The 16399-nt window shown below is 44.3% G+C and overlaps 1 protein-coding gene and 1 pseudogene across 1 annotated transcript; one reads left to right on the top strand and one right to left on the bottom strand.

Annotated features, from left to right (window-relative positions):
• Nucleotides 1-4622: 4622 nt before the first annotated feature.
• Nucleotides 4623-7300, bottom strand: LOC150065185 (prohibitin 1 pseudogene; annotated as a pseudogene).
• A 1706-nt stretch (nucleotides 7301-9006) lies between these two features.
• LOC150065186 (semaphorin-4D-like) lies at nucleotides 9007-16337 on the top strand. The gene is made up of 4 exons (XM_090329324.1): nucleotides 9007-9632; nucleotides 14078-14223; nucleotides 14802-14864; nucleotides 16269-16337. The coding sequence occupies exons 1-4, from the start codon at nucleotides 9572-9574 to the stop codon at nucleotides 16335-16337; spliced, it is 339 nt and encodes a 112-aa protein (XP_090185450.1). The 5' UTR covers nucleotides 9007-9571.
• Nucleotides 16338-16399: the final 62 nt, after the last annotated feature.

Raw genomic sequence — 16399 nt, forward strand, 5'->3', positions numbered from 1 at the left:
ACCTCTTAAGAATAGGAAGAAAGGAGTCCCTGAGTACAAGCTGAGCAGCTCTAATCTAAAACCTCCACATGAAATGTTTTTAGTTCCAATTGATACAACGATGAACAACTCCACACCACAAATTTACCTTCAGGTTTTTATACCAGATACATTTAAAACATGATTTTATTCCATGTTTAGATGCCCATACCTCCCCAAGATGTAGCTCATTATATATATGGAAACATTCCAAAATCTAAACATGCTTAAAATCCAACCACTTCTGGTCCCAAATATCTACATAAGACATTCAACCCATAATTAGTTCTGATACTGTCCACCTTTCCCTAGGGTCTCATTGTCTGAAGATAAGGTGCTCTGACCAAAGCAAGCAGGTTTGGATTCAGCCCAGACTGCCCCAGGTCCACCTCTCCACTCTGAACAGACAGAAGTCTTAGGTTATTAGAAGTAGAAAAACAGTATGGAGGTTCCTCAAAAGATTAAACATAGAGTTCCCCTATGAACCAGCAATCCCACTCCTGGGAATTTACCCAAATGACCATAAACAAGGCCACACTAAAGCTACCAGCACAACCATATTTATTGCAGCATTATTTACCATAGCCAAGACACAGAATTGACCCAGATGCCCCTCAGTAGATGAATGTATCAAAAAATGTGGCATATATACACAAAGGAATTCTTTGCTTCTATCAGAAAGAATGATGTTGCCCCATTTGTAAGGAAGTGGAAAGACCTGGAAAAAAATTATATTAAGTTGAACTAAGCCAGACCCAAATAAACATAGGCTGTATGGTTTTCTCCATTTGTAATAACTAGACTATTTCTAGGATATTCTTGGCAGAGGATCACAATTAACAGCTGTGTGCTTATGAGCATATAAAATGATGCTTATCAAGAAATGGAAACAAGATTTTTCTGCTTTTATTTTTTTTGCCAGTCGTGGGGCTTGAACTCAGGGCCTGAACACTGTTCTTGAGTTTCTCAAGGCTAGCACTCTACCCTTGAGCCACAGCACCACTTTTGACTTTTTCAGTGTATGTGGTACCAAGTAATTGAACCCAGGGCTTCATGCTAAGTAAGTACACTACCACTAGACTACGCTTCCAGCCCCCAAGGGGTTTTTATGGTATACTGTTTGCAGTTATTTCTTTTTTTAATCTCCTCTGGTTTATTCCCTGTTGGCACTTTTTAAAAAATTTTCTGTATACTTTGTCTTGTGTATACATTTATCTGATTTGAGGAAATGAAGGGGGAATCACAGAAACAGTGGGAAAATGGTGAATCAATGCAACAGTGATACTCACTGGGCACTATGTTGGAAATGAACTTTACAACTTTAGGTAGAAGGGGAGTTGGGAGGGTGGGAGAAAATGGGGGAGGGGTAGCACTGTTCAAAAAGAAATACACGCATTACCTTAATTATGTACATTGCTCTTACAATAACAAAAATAAAATAAAAGAAAGAAAAGAAATGTAACATTTGCACTGTTTGCAAGCCTCATAGCAACTCCTAACGGAAACACTTAGCCTGAGGATATAGCTACCAGGTGCATGGCTGGCCGAGGTTCATCCCAGCAGGACTGATGTGTTTCTCAAGGAATGTTGGGTAAAAAGTAGGATTTCTGCTGCCTGGAACCTTCTGGTTTTGTTGTTTTCCAGGGCTGCTAGCCAACTGCTGCTAGCTTAGCTGGCTACCATGTTGTGTTATGATCACACATATCTTTATCTTCATTGTCCTAAAGTTCTGTCTTCCACTAGGAGGTGCGATTCGTATAGCATCTGTTTTTAAAAATAGTTGAACAGGTGAACAGAACTGATGACATTGTATATTTATCTTGATGTTCTACATAGTGGTGACACAGCATTTCTTAAATGCTCCCTGAAGTACCACATGTTCCCATGTGGTATGGAAGTTCCCGAATCGTGTGGTAACTACTAAGGTATATAAGTGCATTCTTGCGAACAAGAAAAATCTAGTTTTCTTCAAACCATCGAGGAAAGACAGCAGGGTGTATTGCTACCTGCCCTTTTCAGAAAGCCAACAAGACAGTTGTTGAGGTGCTTAGATGCTGGAGGTGAAGATGGGCCACAGAGAGAAGATAGTAGAATAACTCTCTTTTTAAATATTTTTATTGTATTTAATAAAAGGGTTACATGATATTTGCCAGATAGGAGGTGCATTAATTCACATACATTGATACCCTTCCAAAGCGTCAGAGGTACAAACTCTGGGATTATAGTTCTTGATCCTAGCTACACAAGGAAGTCATTTCACTTCCTAAGACTGTACCCTCCAGCGTGTCCTGTGAACCAGAGATTATGATCAATGAGATCCAGCTTCAATCAGAGAAGACAGTGTTTCTCAAGTACAGTAACATCTTCTTGTCCCATGTCTCTCTTCTTCTTCCTCTCCTTTTATGAGCCTCATCCTTGCCTCTTGACCTACAAATGTTAAAGGATCTGCCCAGACAGTCTTTGAAATTCTGCTCAGCTCCACTGCTCAGAAAGAAGTCCAAGTCAATTTTTTTCAGGGGTATTCTGGAGAAGGACAAAGGCCTGACAGAGAGAAATGTGGATGTTTTTGTCACGATGAATCTGGAGGGGACTGCAGAGTTAGTTCAGTCTGAAGTCAACCCTCCTCAGAGCAAAGGCCATGTGACTTTGAATTCTCTGAGACTTTTCTGGTAAAGATTGATGTAGTCTTGTGAGTTCTGCTACCTGCAACAGGGAAGTAAGTATAATCACAAGAGTCCTGATAAGAGAAAGGTGGGATTGCAGTGAAGAGATATTACCCTGCTGCTGGAGCCGGAGGCAGGGGGGCCAAGGGCAACTGTCCTTTGATGTGAGTGTGGCTGCATCCTGCCATCGTCACAGGTCCTGATGGCACTACCCACAGACACAGTACCTCAGTAGGGTACCAAAGAATGGGTAAGAATGGGAGTTTGTGTAAAGGGTATTTTTTGGAAGCACTACAGGGAGAGGTGATGGCTGAGAGCACGGCATGGATCTAGCCACAGAGGAGATAGCCTTGGAAGGGGACAGGTCAGTACTGGGTCAGAAACTCAGCACAGTGATACCCACCTATCATCCCAGCTATTCTAGAAGCTAAGGCAAAAGTTTTTCTTGAATGTAAGAGGTCAGGACTAGCACAGGCAACAGGCCTCAAAAGAATAAAACAATTAGAATGCAGATGCAGATGATGATCAATATTCCAGATCAAAGTTAACACTGAGGAAGATCTGGCTGTCTACTTTCCATGTGTCCAGCCCCACCTCTATCCCCGGGACCTGTTGGAGACATGCACTGAGGAATGCCATCTGTTCTTCCAAGGCTAGAAAAGCAACTATAGGCCCTGGGCCTGCAGAATGGAGAAGTCAATGTGAACAGAGTACAAGCAAGCAGAGACAATGTCAGACCTTGGACCTAGTGCTGCTTGAAGTCCCATCTTAAGGGCACTCCTCTTGTGCAGACTACCTGAATAAACTACAGGAGGTAGTCTGAATGCCCCTCAGATTATGTGGTGACCCCTAAATGTCTTTGCAAGACTCTCTAACACACAATTGAGCCATGTGCATTCAAACAGAAGGTGTATGGCGGACCTCTGCCTCGCATGGTACAGAGCCAGCTGGCTGTACTGGTACCCACACAGACAGCTTCTATGATCTCCACTAGAAATTGATCTCCTGGGGCCATGTAACATCTGGTATGTGGGAAGGAGGAGGTGTGGCTTCTCAACATTGGATAAGGATCGTGTGGCACTCTGGCTTCTGTCTCAAGGTGATCCAGGATGATACAGGATGTACAGACACATGCAGAGGGTATAGAGAAGGCTTTCTCTGAATGTGCCAAGGGCTGGTTCTGTCTGACCAGCTTGCAGTCTCGTCATTTACTTGATCCCCCCCAAAACAAAGCAACAACGGCACAGAGAGAAGGTTATGCCGATAGGGTAAGTGACCACGATGACAGCGGCTATACATAACTCTCAGGCTGTTGGGGGCCCCTCTCCTTAACAAAGACCGCTGTCCCATCTGTGCTAAGGTAACTGCGGTGTTTCTTAGCTCTGTGGTGCCGCTGCTCTAAATTTGAGTTGTGACCAGGACCCTGAGACAGAGAGCTGTTTTCCAGCCTGTACCACAGGCTGTTGTGCACAGGGTAGGTGTATGTCCTTGATTCCTGCCCCCTCACCTCTGTCCACAGTAACTGCTTTAGTCTCTGTGGCTTTCACAAAATTCATACTGTAGTGCCCATTCTCATCACCACCCGCTGCATCCAAAAGATACAACTGGCTAACCCCCAGTCCTTACAATGTGCTCCAGGGTTTGGAGTGTGGACACACTGAAGGTGTAAAATAGTTGTTTTTATCTTTTTAGAAACAGAAAGAACGGAAGTGATTTACTTTCATGTCCTTCGCTTCAAGCCCATCATGAAATTTCCTGGTGATTTTGGAGGTGCTGCTCAGAATCTGAATGGATGTGGCCTAGTTGACCTGAGCACGTACAGGCAAGGCAGGCCTCACAGGGACAGCTGGGGAAGCACAGACTACCCAGTCAAATGTAGGTAATGATTGGAGAGTTCAAGGACTGGAACATCGTCTCTGACTTCCAGCTTATGCAGCTCTATCAGGCCACCGCTTGTAGTGACCAGGAAGTCAGGTTACTGCTCAGCCTTTCCGCCACAAACATGGCCCACTCTGCTGCCTGCTGAGTGACCTGTTTGGCTTTATGCTTCTGTGAACTCCTTCCCAAAGGTCAGATGTGTCAGGGATGCGTCATCCAGAATGATCCCAAAGGGAGCTGCTCTATCCATAAGGTCATCGCTTACCTACCTGGAGACCTGAGCCCCAGGGTGATAGGTTCTCTATCATCAAAGGGAGCCATTACAGACTTGAGGATCTGCAGGGAGGACGACGTCACTCATTGTCATCCTCCCCCACCTGCTGTAAATGTCAGGAAACCAGTTCACAAGGGTCCAAAGGAGAGTGCACAGTCTGCTGTTGACATTCTATACAGCTCTGCTATGCTACCGATAATGACTGGCACATTACATGGCCAAGAGTGGCAGTCAACAATGATTAGTTTCTGTACCCAGTGGAGGAGAAAGTGAGTTCTTTCCTCTACCACAATGTCCTAAACTCCATGGAATTGGTCACAGACCACACCTCTGTGCCAAGCATCCACGTGGTGGATGGAGATGTAGACTTCTACACTGCCCACTGACACAACTTTAAACACCAACTGCTCTGTCTACCCTCTAGGAATCTTTTTCCAAAACTTCCTCTGCTTTGAATATGAACTGAGATCATCTTTCAGAGACATTGGCAAGCATGGTTCCACAGTAGTTTTCTCTGCATGACTCAAGGTTTAGAGAGCTGGGTCAGGGGTCAGGTACCGCCCCTGAGGACCGGAAGCAAAGGTCAGGATGTCACCAGAATCAAAGGGGGGAACATGAACCGGATTTTCTTACATCTCAAGGACAATTGCTTCCTGTATTTCGTTAGTTTCTTTGAAGGGAAAGAAATCATTATAGATGACTTTGGAAGTCCTGGAATGACACTGGGAGTTTATTTTTCTAGTACTGAGGTTTGGAGCCAGGGCCTTACACCCCTTTAACTTACTATCTAGCATTAGTTGAACCATGAACTTCCTACTTCTGCCTCCCTTTGTATCTGGGATGACAGGAATCCACCACCAGGCCACCTTATTTGTTGAGTTAGGGATTTCCAAATGTAATAAACAGGTCAGATTTTAACTATAATCACTTCAGGCTCTGCAGCTAAGCAGCTGGAATTATAGCCATGAGGCACTGGAGCCTTGACATGAGGGGTGGTTTTTAAATGTCTGCCCAGAAGGGTTATGGTGTCTAGTTAAAGGTTTAGTAAAAGATCCTCGCCATTCTATGGCTTATGCCTATGAGTTTTTACATGATAGATAGACGCAGATCAGAAACTTATTCGTCCATTTTTCCAGGTGTCATGTCACCCTGCTGATCCTGGGGCTTGAACTTAGGGCCTGAACATTGTCCCTGAGCTTTTTCACTCAAGTCTATTGCTCCGCCACTTGAGCCACAGCTCCACCTCCAGCTTTTTGCTGGCTAATTGGAGATAAGAGTCTCATGGTCTCTTCTGCCCGGAGTGACTTTAAGCCATCGTCCTCAGATCTCAGCCTCCTGAGTAGCTAGAGTCGTATGATCCACAAGTGCTGGGTTTCCATCACTTTTTATAAACTTGCCAAAAGAGAGAGAGAGAGAGAGAGAAAGAAAGAAAAAAAGAAAGAAAGAAAGACGTCAGTATGAAATGAAAGGGTGTAATGAGCAGCAGGCAGCGATTTGGAAAAGCTGGCCCTTGGACTTCACAGGTACATGGAGGCCATCTGTCTCCCCGCTATGGGTTCACATTCCCTGGCTAGGTAAGAAATGCCTATGCTTCCATTGCCTTGCGTTGGCCCAGGAATCTGCTGTCCATAAAGGGAATCAAGCCCTAACATGAAGCAAGCTTGCAATTTTGATGAAATGGATTTAAAGGAGCTTCTTTCAACCCAGATACATTGAAGGGTTGATTGACCTATCTGGGTCTGTCTCTGATAGGTGGTATTTGTGTTGAGCCATTTGTTAAGGCAACTTGTGCTACTCAGAGTCTTGACAACTCATGTGAGTCTCAGTTTGGTAGGAACAGAGGGGGTCCTGAGAGGTGACTTCTATATGCTTCTATCACCACGATACATCACTGGTGTATTGAGCTTGTAGGCTTGACTGTTCTCACCAGTTCAAGCAGGCATCTGTCTGGGCACAGGTCTTAGAGGCAAGAGGCATGAATGCTGCCCGCAGTCAATTGAAGTTACTCCTTAAGCAGAGAAAACCATGTTTAATTCTCAAACATAGTCTTGAGAATAACACACAACTGGGGCATATTAATGAGTACAGTGTGTGAACTTCTACATCCTTTACACACACACACACACACACACACATACAATAAATATATATATATACATATATATATATATATATAGAGAGAGAGAGAGAGAGAGAGAGAGAGACAGAGACAGAGAGGGAGAGAGAGAGAGAGGGGTGAGTGGGGGAGGTCAAGTCATGGTGGAACATACCTGTTGTGCCTGGCCTTGAGCTTTTGCTACCTTAAGGGACTACTTGGGTCCCCAGCTCTCTGGTCTGGCACCATTTGAAGAGATTTCAGTAGGATAAGGTCGCACTCTGCAGGGTAACCTGGGCTCCATGCGAAGGTACTAAGCTCATTGAAGGCCAAGCTATTGTCCTGAGTCAGTAAGTCCATCTGTTCAGTCATAGGTGAAACTTAGCTAATTGTGCTATAAGGAAAATCTTCATGCTTGTTGTTTTTAATGTACTATGTGAAGTTATTTCTTTACTCTTTTTTTATCCTCTTATGTTTTATCCCCTGTTGTTGCTGTATATGACTTTGGTGTTTGGTTTTTTTTTTGTATATACATTTATTTATTTGAATTAGGGAAGGGAAGGAGCAAACAAAGATGATAAGACAAAGGACAAAGGGTGAACCAATATAATAGTGACAGTCACAAGACAGTATGTTGGAAATTAACTTTACAACAAAATAGCTAGGATTACAGGTGTGAGCCACCAGGCCGGGCCAGGGAGTGGGGGAGGGAAAGTGGGAGAAAAACATGGGACGGGGTCCAATACTCAAGAAATAATATACTCACTACCTTACAAATGTAACTGTAACCCATCTATATATCACTCTAACAATAAAATAAAAAAAGAATGCTACAGAATCTCTGAATTTTTCAGTAGATTAAACATGCATGAGTTCCAAGGCTTTGATTTACTCAGCTTGAGACGTCCTTATTTATAGGTGGTTCTTCCCTTGCCCCTGGCAGTGAGTTCACAGTCCTATAAGCCCTGAAGGAAAAAGCAATAGCCAGGTGGTCCTGAAGGAAAGGTAGGAACTGAAAGATGAGTGCTTTGGCGTCCCATGACTGACTTATCAGCTCCTTTATCCAGGTTCACACATTTTGAAGGCGTGATTCTGGAAGATGATGCAAAACTTAGAAAAGCAGGAGCCTCGTTTCCAGAGTGCCTAATGGATCCTGCCTGTTGTGAGCAAGCAGACTACAGGTCCAGCATCTGTGATCCAGCCCACAGAGTTCCAGGCCAGGTACCATTCCAAAGAATCTGGGGTTTTCAAGGCAGGTAGGTTCTGGTGAGTGGGACAGTGAGGTGTAGGTAGAGGCTTTCCTATTTGTTGTGCCCCTGGAATTGAGGTTCCCATATTTATAGCAGCAGGTATTTTCTTCCTGGCTCTGTTTCTTGTAAGAAAGTCAGCAGTGTTAACTTATTGAATCCTCCCTGCAGCCTCAACTTCCCTTGTGTGTTTCTGATAGAGACATCTGCTCGGATCTCGTTCTTACTTCCACATACCTTCTTACATCATGTGCAGCAGTCCAGTCAGGCAGACAGGCATCTCTTCAGCTTGTGATCTTATCATCTCAGTTAGTTCTTTCTTTCTTCCACGTGTGGAAGTCCAGAAGATAGATCACCTCTATGTTCTGTGAGGAAGATGGGTAGCATAGCTGAATTAATGGACTTGTTACAGTGTGCCATCCTCATGTTGAGGTTTGAGTTTGCAACATTTTGCTAGCGGATCATTTGCCTGTTTACAAACTAGAATGGTGGGAAATCTGGGGTTAAGCATGGCAAATGTTGCAAAGAAATTGTCTATGGAAAAAAGGGAACCCTGCTTCCAGCTGCAGAAAGGATTACACTTTACACACTAGATGTGCTCCTTCCTATCTCATATAGGAAGGAAGCTGTCTCATTGCCTTTTATTGTTTTTACTTTTTTTTTGGTCGGTTGTGGGGCTTGAACTCTGGGCCTGAGCGTTGTCCCTGAGCTCTTCCGCTCAAAATTACTGCCCCACCCTTAAGCCACAGCACCACTTCCAGTTTTCTTGTGGTTAATTGGAGATAAGAGTCTCATGGACTTTTGTGCCTGGGCTGACTTTGAACTGTGATCTTCAGATCTCAGCCCCCAAAATAGCTAGGATTACAGGTGTGAGCCACCAAGCCAGGCCTCATTGCTTGGTTTATAGTGCCTTGATAATGCTCATTCACTCACTACAATGACCGATGGTATGCTAGTAATGGTTTGGCTTAAACATAAAGAAACAGCAGAGCTATTCTCCATAGCACCTCTCATACCAGCTACCCAAGAGGCTGAGGCAAACCGGAGGACTCTCCTGAAAGGTCTTTTGCTCTTGAACTTTTGCTCACCTTAAAGGTGGTTATTAATGTCCTTCCTGTTTGCATTTTCCCTAAGACCTGGTACGTGAAGACCAGCTGAGTGGAAGCTCCGCTTTTCAGAGGGCGGATCTCTGGTAGTCCTGACCTGGGAACTGAGCCACTGGGATTTCAGCCACAAGGAAGGGAGCATAAGGAGTCTAGGCTGGCTTCAGACATGGCTGCCCAGTAGATAGCTTAAGCCAGGCATTCCCCTCTCAGGTAACAGAAGCCATGTGGAGGTCAAGAGTATGGGATTAGGAAGGAGGGAGAATATGTAGGGTTAGGGATTATCATGACACATGGAGAATGAACTCCAGGAGTATTGGCATAGAGTCATCAGAGAGAGTCCAGCTTTGGAAGGTAAGTCACAGTGGTCACTTGGCCCTTGCCACCTGAGAACTTCATGCCTATGTGGCCTAGCAATACTAACTCAACCGTGACTGATACTTTGAATGCGAAGCGCAGGAGAGGGAAGCAGGCACCGTGCAAGAGTGCAGCCTGTTGACCACACTTAAGGAGGAGAGAGCTAGAGTCAGTCCCCAGGCCAGTGGTGTTAAAGAGTAAGAGGAAGGTTAGAAGGAATCCTGGATGGAATAGAGCTCAGTGGTATTGACTGCTTAGACTCCTTGTGTTGATGATAGTGCTAAAAGCTCAAACTGTAACTTCCCTGAGAATCCTAGCTTGGAGAAATCAGGTCTGCAGTCCAAATGATCCAAATCCCCGGGTCTCGTGCCCTGTTCCACTCCAAGTTTGTATCCTGCTATTAAGGAACACTTGGCTTACTCAGCTTGGATTTGGAGAGAGACAGCATGTGGGGATGTCAGATTTCAGATGTGTATGTCCAGTGACCTTCATAGGGCCACTGGCAAGTCATCTATAAGGAATCTGTCAGGAAAGTCCTTATCAGGAGGTACTGGCCCCGCCCTATCATGGAGTGGTCCATTCTGCAGTAAGTTCTAGACTAGAGTCCTTTGGCTCTGTAGGCTTGTCCTCTCAACTTTCAGGACCCCTTTTCATGTCTGATACATTGTTAGTGTGCAGGTCCACAGACTCTCTGGAGTGGAGTCATGTCTGGTCCCTTTGCTTTGCTTTCTAAGTTATACTTTTCCTATGTGTCCTGGTGACTCATTCTTTTTCTTTTTGCCAGTCCTGGGCTTGAGCTCAGGGCCTGAGCATTGTCCTTGGACTTTCTCAAGGCTAGAGCTCTACCACTTGAGCCTCAGCACCACTTCCAGTTTTTTTCTATGTATGTGGTACCAAGGAATCGAACCCAGGTCTTCATGCATGCTAGGCAAGCACTTTAACCACTAGGCCAAACTCCCGGCCCCTGGTGACTCATTCTTTTTGCTGTTAGTCACAAATGGAATTTAGTTTGAGATGACTTTTACTTTTTTATTATTCCAAAGATGATTTACAGGGGCTGACAACTTCATATGAATCGAGTGCCATGATGTTATGTATATAACGAGTACATTTCTTTTGGACAGTGTTACCCCTTCATTCTCTCCCAGATTTTCCCTCCCATCCCCACCCACAATTTGTATAATTCATTTTTAGTACAGTGTCTATTGAATACCATTGTTGCGTTTTGTTTATCCTTTATCCCTCCATTTCTTCGACATCCTTACCACCCATAAAGATGGAAAAACCAACAAACAAAACAAAAAAGGAAAAAACCCCACCTTTTTCCGTTTTCTAAAATTCAATTTGGTCAATATTATTTTATATGGTTAAAGACACAGAGGCCTCTGGCCTAGGACATTCCAGTCTATGAAGGAAATAGATTCAGGACACTATAGAATTCAGGGCTCTTCATCAAGATAGAAACATGACAGCCTACTGTTGCTTGTGGACATGGTGGAGTAGTCTGGCTAGCACAGGAAGCAGAGAGGGGAAGAGGAGGGACCAGGAAGATGGATCCAGGCTGTGTTGATGTTGGTTCCATATTAAGTCACTGCTGCCACCCTGTGGCTATCCTTCCTCTGTGAAGTGGCAGATAGTGTAGCTGTATGCCAGGCTGTGCTGGGTGGAAGAGGTGCTCTCAGAAGGAACAGAGCCCTGCCTCCTGCTGGTATTCTAGGCCTGCCTGATACAGGAAGGAAGGATGGGAGCTGCAGTGTCAGGCCTTGTACACTACCTTCCTGGGCCCATGATCTACTCTTATAATGACTCTGATACTGATACTGCTTAGCATTCAGTAAAGCACAGTTGAGCATCCCTTTTTGGGAAAAGGCAGAAGATCGATAGGTACCACTTAGGGCAGGTATGGTCCTACCCGAAGGCACTAACTCCTTCATGGCTTGAACTTGCCTGTAAGTGAATGTTCATGTGCTCACAGCAGCTATTTGTAGGTACAGCACATGTGTTTGCGTTTGTCCAGATGTACACCAGTATGCCTGAGCAGGTGTGTGTCGCATCTGCAGCACTCTGGTCTTTATTCATTGCCATTATAGGAGCTGAGAAGCCAAGATCTTGGGGAAATAAGCTCAGTTTTTTGCATCCTTCAGCCACAAATAGTAAAGTGGAAAGCAGTGGGCTACTCCCCTTTACCTGCATCCCAACAGCCTGTGTCAGGCAGTCTGTTAAGTTTGCCCTCTGATGTGGATTGACTGTGTTGTGATGGAGGAAGATACTAAATAAGCCTTATGGCTCCAGAAGTGTCCTCTGTCTATGTCCCTGAGCCTCCTTCTTCTTAGGAAATGGCAATAGAGATGACCAAGGAGAGCTGAGGGGATATTGAGAAGCTGGAGTGGCACATTGCTTTCTGTCTGATGCATCACCTTGCTTTTCTTTTTTTTTCTTCCTTTGTTTCTTCTGCAGGCCATAGGGAATCACGAGTGACTTTGGATAGCCAGGCAGAAAGAGAGTGGGCACTTCTCAACTGACTAACGAGTGGGTGTGGGTTCTTGGGGACCTTGTTGCTGGTCAGCTCCAAACAGATGTGCCAGGCCTGTGGCTGTGAGCAGCACTCCTGCTGACACGCCTCCTCTCGTAGCTCCCCGCTGTCCACGCCCCTGCCTTGTTGAAGGCCCATCACAGTTGAAGATGTACGGTTCCATGAGGGCACTGCTCACAGCCCTGATCCTGGTGTGTGCCACTGCTGTGGCATTTTCACCCATACCACGGATTACCTGGGAGCATGGAGGTGAGGACCATGACCGTGAAAATGCTGGTGGCCTGGGGTTTGGGAGGTGCAGACACTGCAGAGATGGGTGGACACGATGCATTTGACCTGTCAGTTTCTTTCCACTTGGAGTTTCTCTTTGTGATCAGCTTGTCCGAGCAGCTGTTCATACAGTTGCTTTGGTGACTGGAAACATTCCCTAAGATTTTCTGAGACCCTACTTTGCTTTCTGAATTGGGCATCCCTGAAGGTAAACTTCAGACCTAGTAATCTTTACTGGCTGAGGCACTGCCCACCCAATACCGGTGCTTATTTCATGCATGCAGTAAACTTAGTTTGTGCCTGTGTTTCCAACTTGAGGATCTCAGATGTGGTTATTTTCTCACCTGGAATCTGTGTCGTGGCCCTTGGGTCTTTGGCTCAGGAGCCAGAGAAAATATAGATGTTGAGCAAGGGGCTGATACTAGGCGGGGCCCAGAGGACCCAGAATCTGAATGTTATGTGCAGCTCCTACAGTGGCACATTAAGAGTAATGAGATTTAGTCCCAGATTTTCTTGTTGTGTGCTGTTTTATATTTTCTTAGGTCATTGAGTATCTTTAGTCTGCTGACCATTCTGAGCAATGTTGGTATTTTAGTGAAATGCAATTCATGCTCTTAAGGGCATGAATTACAGAACCAATTAATTATAGAACAAATAATTGGGCTATAAAATCCAATATGAAGCAAGTCTTAGCTTTGGAGAACAGACATTTGGGCTTCCCGTGTAACACACTAGTCATAAGTGACACTGCAGACAGAGGGAACAATACATTTGAGAAAAACTTGACATGCTTCCTGAACAACTGATTTTTTTCAACCTAATACACAGTTGGGTTATAAATACATGGATACCAAGATAAAAAGACTTTCAGATTGATGACAAGACAGAAGGAGAGATGAAATGATTTTTAAAAAATTATTCACCAGGGCATGGTAGCATATACTTATAATTTTAGCTATTGGAAGGTAGAGACAGGAAAATTACAAGCAGTCACTTTGCATCATAACGATGAAACTTGGCACTCATGTGAGAATTAAATTTCACAAACATATCTTTTTTTCATATATTTTTTGTTGTAATTAATAGAAGGGTTACATAATATTTGCCAGATAGATGGTGCATTAATTCCCATACATTGATACCCTTTCACATGTCTTGGTCCCCCATTTCCCTCCCCCTCACCCCTACCCCTCATCTTGTTTTTCCCCGTTCCCTATCCAATTTCAAATAACCAAATACAAAATGTATCTTAAAACAAACTAAATTATTATTGTCTTTCTAGACCTAATCTCTGGTTAATTGAGACACATAAATGAGATGGACAGGCAGATACATGTCTGACCTAGAATCACCTTGGAAACCACTGCACAGATTGCTTGACAAGAAGGGTGGTCAGGTGCACAGCCTTGAATCTCACACACACCAGCCTCAGAGCCTGGTTGAGAGGTGATGTTCACTCATGTTTGGTAGCTGCGATTCAGGACTTTTCTGGAGGCCTCCTGTGTTCCCAACCTATATAATCTACATTTCACACTCTCTGTACCAAGTAAGGTTCTCAGGATCTGTCCAAGCTTGCAAATGACTTTGTGGCTCTGTCTTCTCTTCCTGCCTCTGACGTATTTCCCCTTACATCCTACAGAGGTAGAGCTTGTGAAGTTTCATGAGCCAGGCATCTATAATTACTCAGTCCTGCTATTAAGCGAGGACCAGAGAACGCTGTATGTGGGCGCCCGTGAGGCCATTTTCGCAGTGAGTGCACTGAACATCTCTGAGAAAGAGCATGAGGTAGGTCGTTAGCCCCATTCCCCAAGTGCTGAGCAGTCCTGCTGCAGTATGAAACCTTTCTCAAGAGAACCCCGTTCCTTCCTTCCCCGTCTATATGCAACATCAACTTTGGATGCCTACAGGAAACTCACGAAGCCCCTTAAGCCAGATGCGCATGTGCGCGTGCGTGCGTGCGTGCGTGCGTGCGTGTGTGTGTGTGTGTGTGTGCACATGCAAATGTGTATGTGCATTTGCTGACATTGTGACTTGACCTCAGGACCTGGGGTGCTGTCCCTTGGCTTCTCTGTGTAAAGCTGCCACTCTGCCATTTGAACTGTAACTCCACTTCTGGGTTTTGCTGGTTAGTTGGAAATAAATCTTGTGGATTTTCCTACACTTGAACTTGGATTCTTAGATCTCAACCTCCTGATTAGCTAGGAATGAGTCACCAGTGCCAGCATGCTGGGCATGTGCTCACCGTTGAGCTATGCGGCCTCTGCCATCTACTATTTGATAAGGGCATCAGTAATGAAGTAAACTGGAAATGAACTGTGCACTTTAACCTACTTTTTAATCTTTCATTTGTTCCTCCCTCACAGGTGGACTGGAAGGTGTCAGAAGAGACAAGAGCAAAATGCGTAGCAAATGGAAAATCAAAAGAGGTAAGTGTTTTTGTCAGTTACAAAACTTACATGCATTCCTTGGTTGCCTACTCTCATGAATGCTGAAGGTGGCTGGACATGGAATGGGGTTCAGGGGTCCTAATACATTTTTAGGTAACACAGAGCCTCCAGGAGCTCATTTCTTTCTTCTGATGGTAAGGGGAGGACATTCTTACAGTAGCTGCCAGGCATAGGGAGCACTCTAGTAATGCTTCCTACTTCATATGAATCAGATTTATCCTAATTCCTAAGTCAGGGCTTTCTAAGGATATAGGAATGCTGGGAAGGAGCCCTTAGGTTCCTCAGCATGGTGACTTTCAGGGAGCACTTGTAGTGTCCCTTCCCTCAGAAGCATTGCTATTCACTGAGCCACTGTACTTCCAACCCCTCTGCTCCACAGACATACAGGTTCTCAGATGCCATTCCTTATGATTGCACTCGTGACATAAGGTACAGCTCATGTCAGCAGTGGTTGGCTAATCACAAAACAACTATTTGTATACACCTCTTTGCAAAATTTTTTTCTAAACTTTTTCAGGATAGTGATAGTATTTTTACAAAAACATTAGTCTCTTAACAGGGTTCCTGAGAAAATTAAAGGACAAGAGGCACTCTAATGAAAAAAAGAACATATTTCAGGGTCTTTACAAGTGGAGTGAGGCCAAGTACGGGTGGCTAGCATCTGTATCCTCGCTATTCAGTGGACTGAGATTTAATGATTTTGGCTTGAAGCCAGCCCAAAAGACTTGAGAGACTCTTATCAAAATCTTGAAGTGGACATGTGGTTCAATTGCAGAATACTAGTATTAAAGAACAACAGCAACAAAAAAGCTAAACCAGAACATGAAGCCCTGAATTCAAGCCCCAGTACTGCCCCTAGTAAAGTAAATAAATAAAAATAGAATGGTACACACTGGTACTGCCTATTCTGTGTGGATGTGAATTACATCTCACCAGTCTGAAAAGGGTTGCAGTCATAGAAACTCTCCTGATCTGAGGTTATTTCAGACTTTCACAATATGACTCAAATACTGTTTATTCTCAAACAGTGAGTAGGTTCCTGAATCATACCTTCATTTTTCTGCTGGGGCCTTTATGATCTACAACTATGACACCCCGTCACATCTGGCCTATTTCTTGTTGTTCTGGGTATAAGCAGTGCCTCTGGAAGGGAAAGGCATTTTCTATGCAGTGCATACTGATTTGGCAACAAAAACAAGATGAGGGGTGGGGGTTGGGGGGAGGGAAATGGGGACCAAGACATGTGAAAGGGTATCAATGTATGTGAATTAATGCACCTTCTATCTGGCAAATATCATGTAACCCTTCTATTAATTACAATAAAAATATATGAAAAAGTAATGATCTCTGTTTATGAGAGCAAATATATTTTTTCCTTTGTAGTTTTCCCAGTGCATCTTGGGGTCAAGTTGTTGCTGTTTGATCACCAAGTCTTCACTAAGTAGCACTTAGGATGCAGACTGAAGTTGTGTTCCTGTTATGTGAAAACCTTGTGGACATAACAGAGATAAAAT

The sequence above is a fragment of the Megascapheus bottae genome, chromosome 3, assembly GCF_031878675.1.
Source record: "Megascapheus bottae isolate mThoBot1 chromosome 3, mThoBot2.hap1, whole genome shotgun sequence".
NCBI lineage: Eukaryota > Metazoa > Chordata > Mammalia > Rodentia > Geomyidae > Megascapheus > Megascapheus bottae.

What these genes read in the sequence shown, in the direction of transcription:
- LOC150065186 (XM_090329324.1), top strand. Translation starts at nt 9,572, where the DNA reads ATGGAGAATGAACTCCAGGAGTATTGGCATAGAGTCATCAGAGAGAGT. An exon ending in TCTCTGAGAAAGAGCATGAG is followed by an intron (nt 14,224 to 14,801) that starts GTAGGTCGTTAG and finishes CCTCCCTCACAG; the next exon opens with GTGGACTGGAAGGTGTCAGA. An exon ending in CAAATGGAAAATCAAAAGAG is followed by an intron (nt 14,865 to 16,268) that starts GTAAGTGTTTTT and finishes TTTCCTTTGTAG; the next exon opens with TTTTCCCAGTGCATCTTGGG.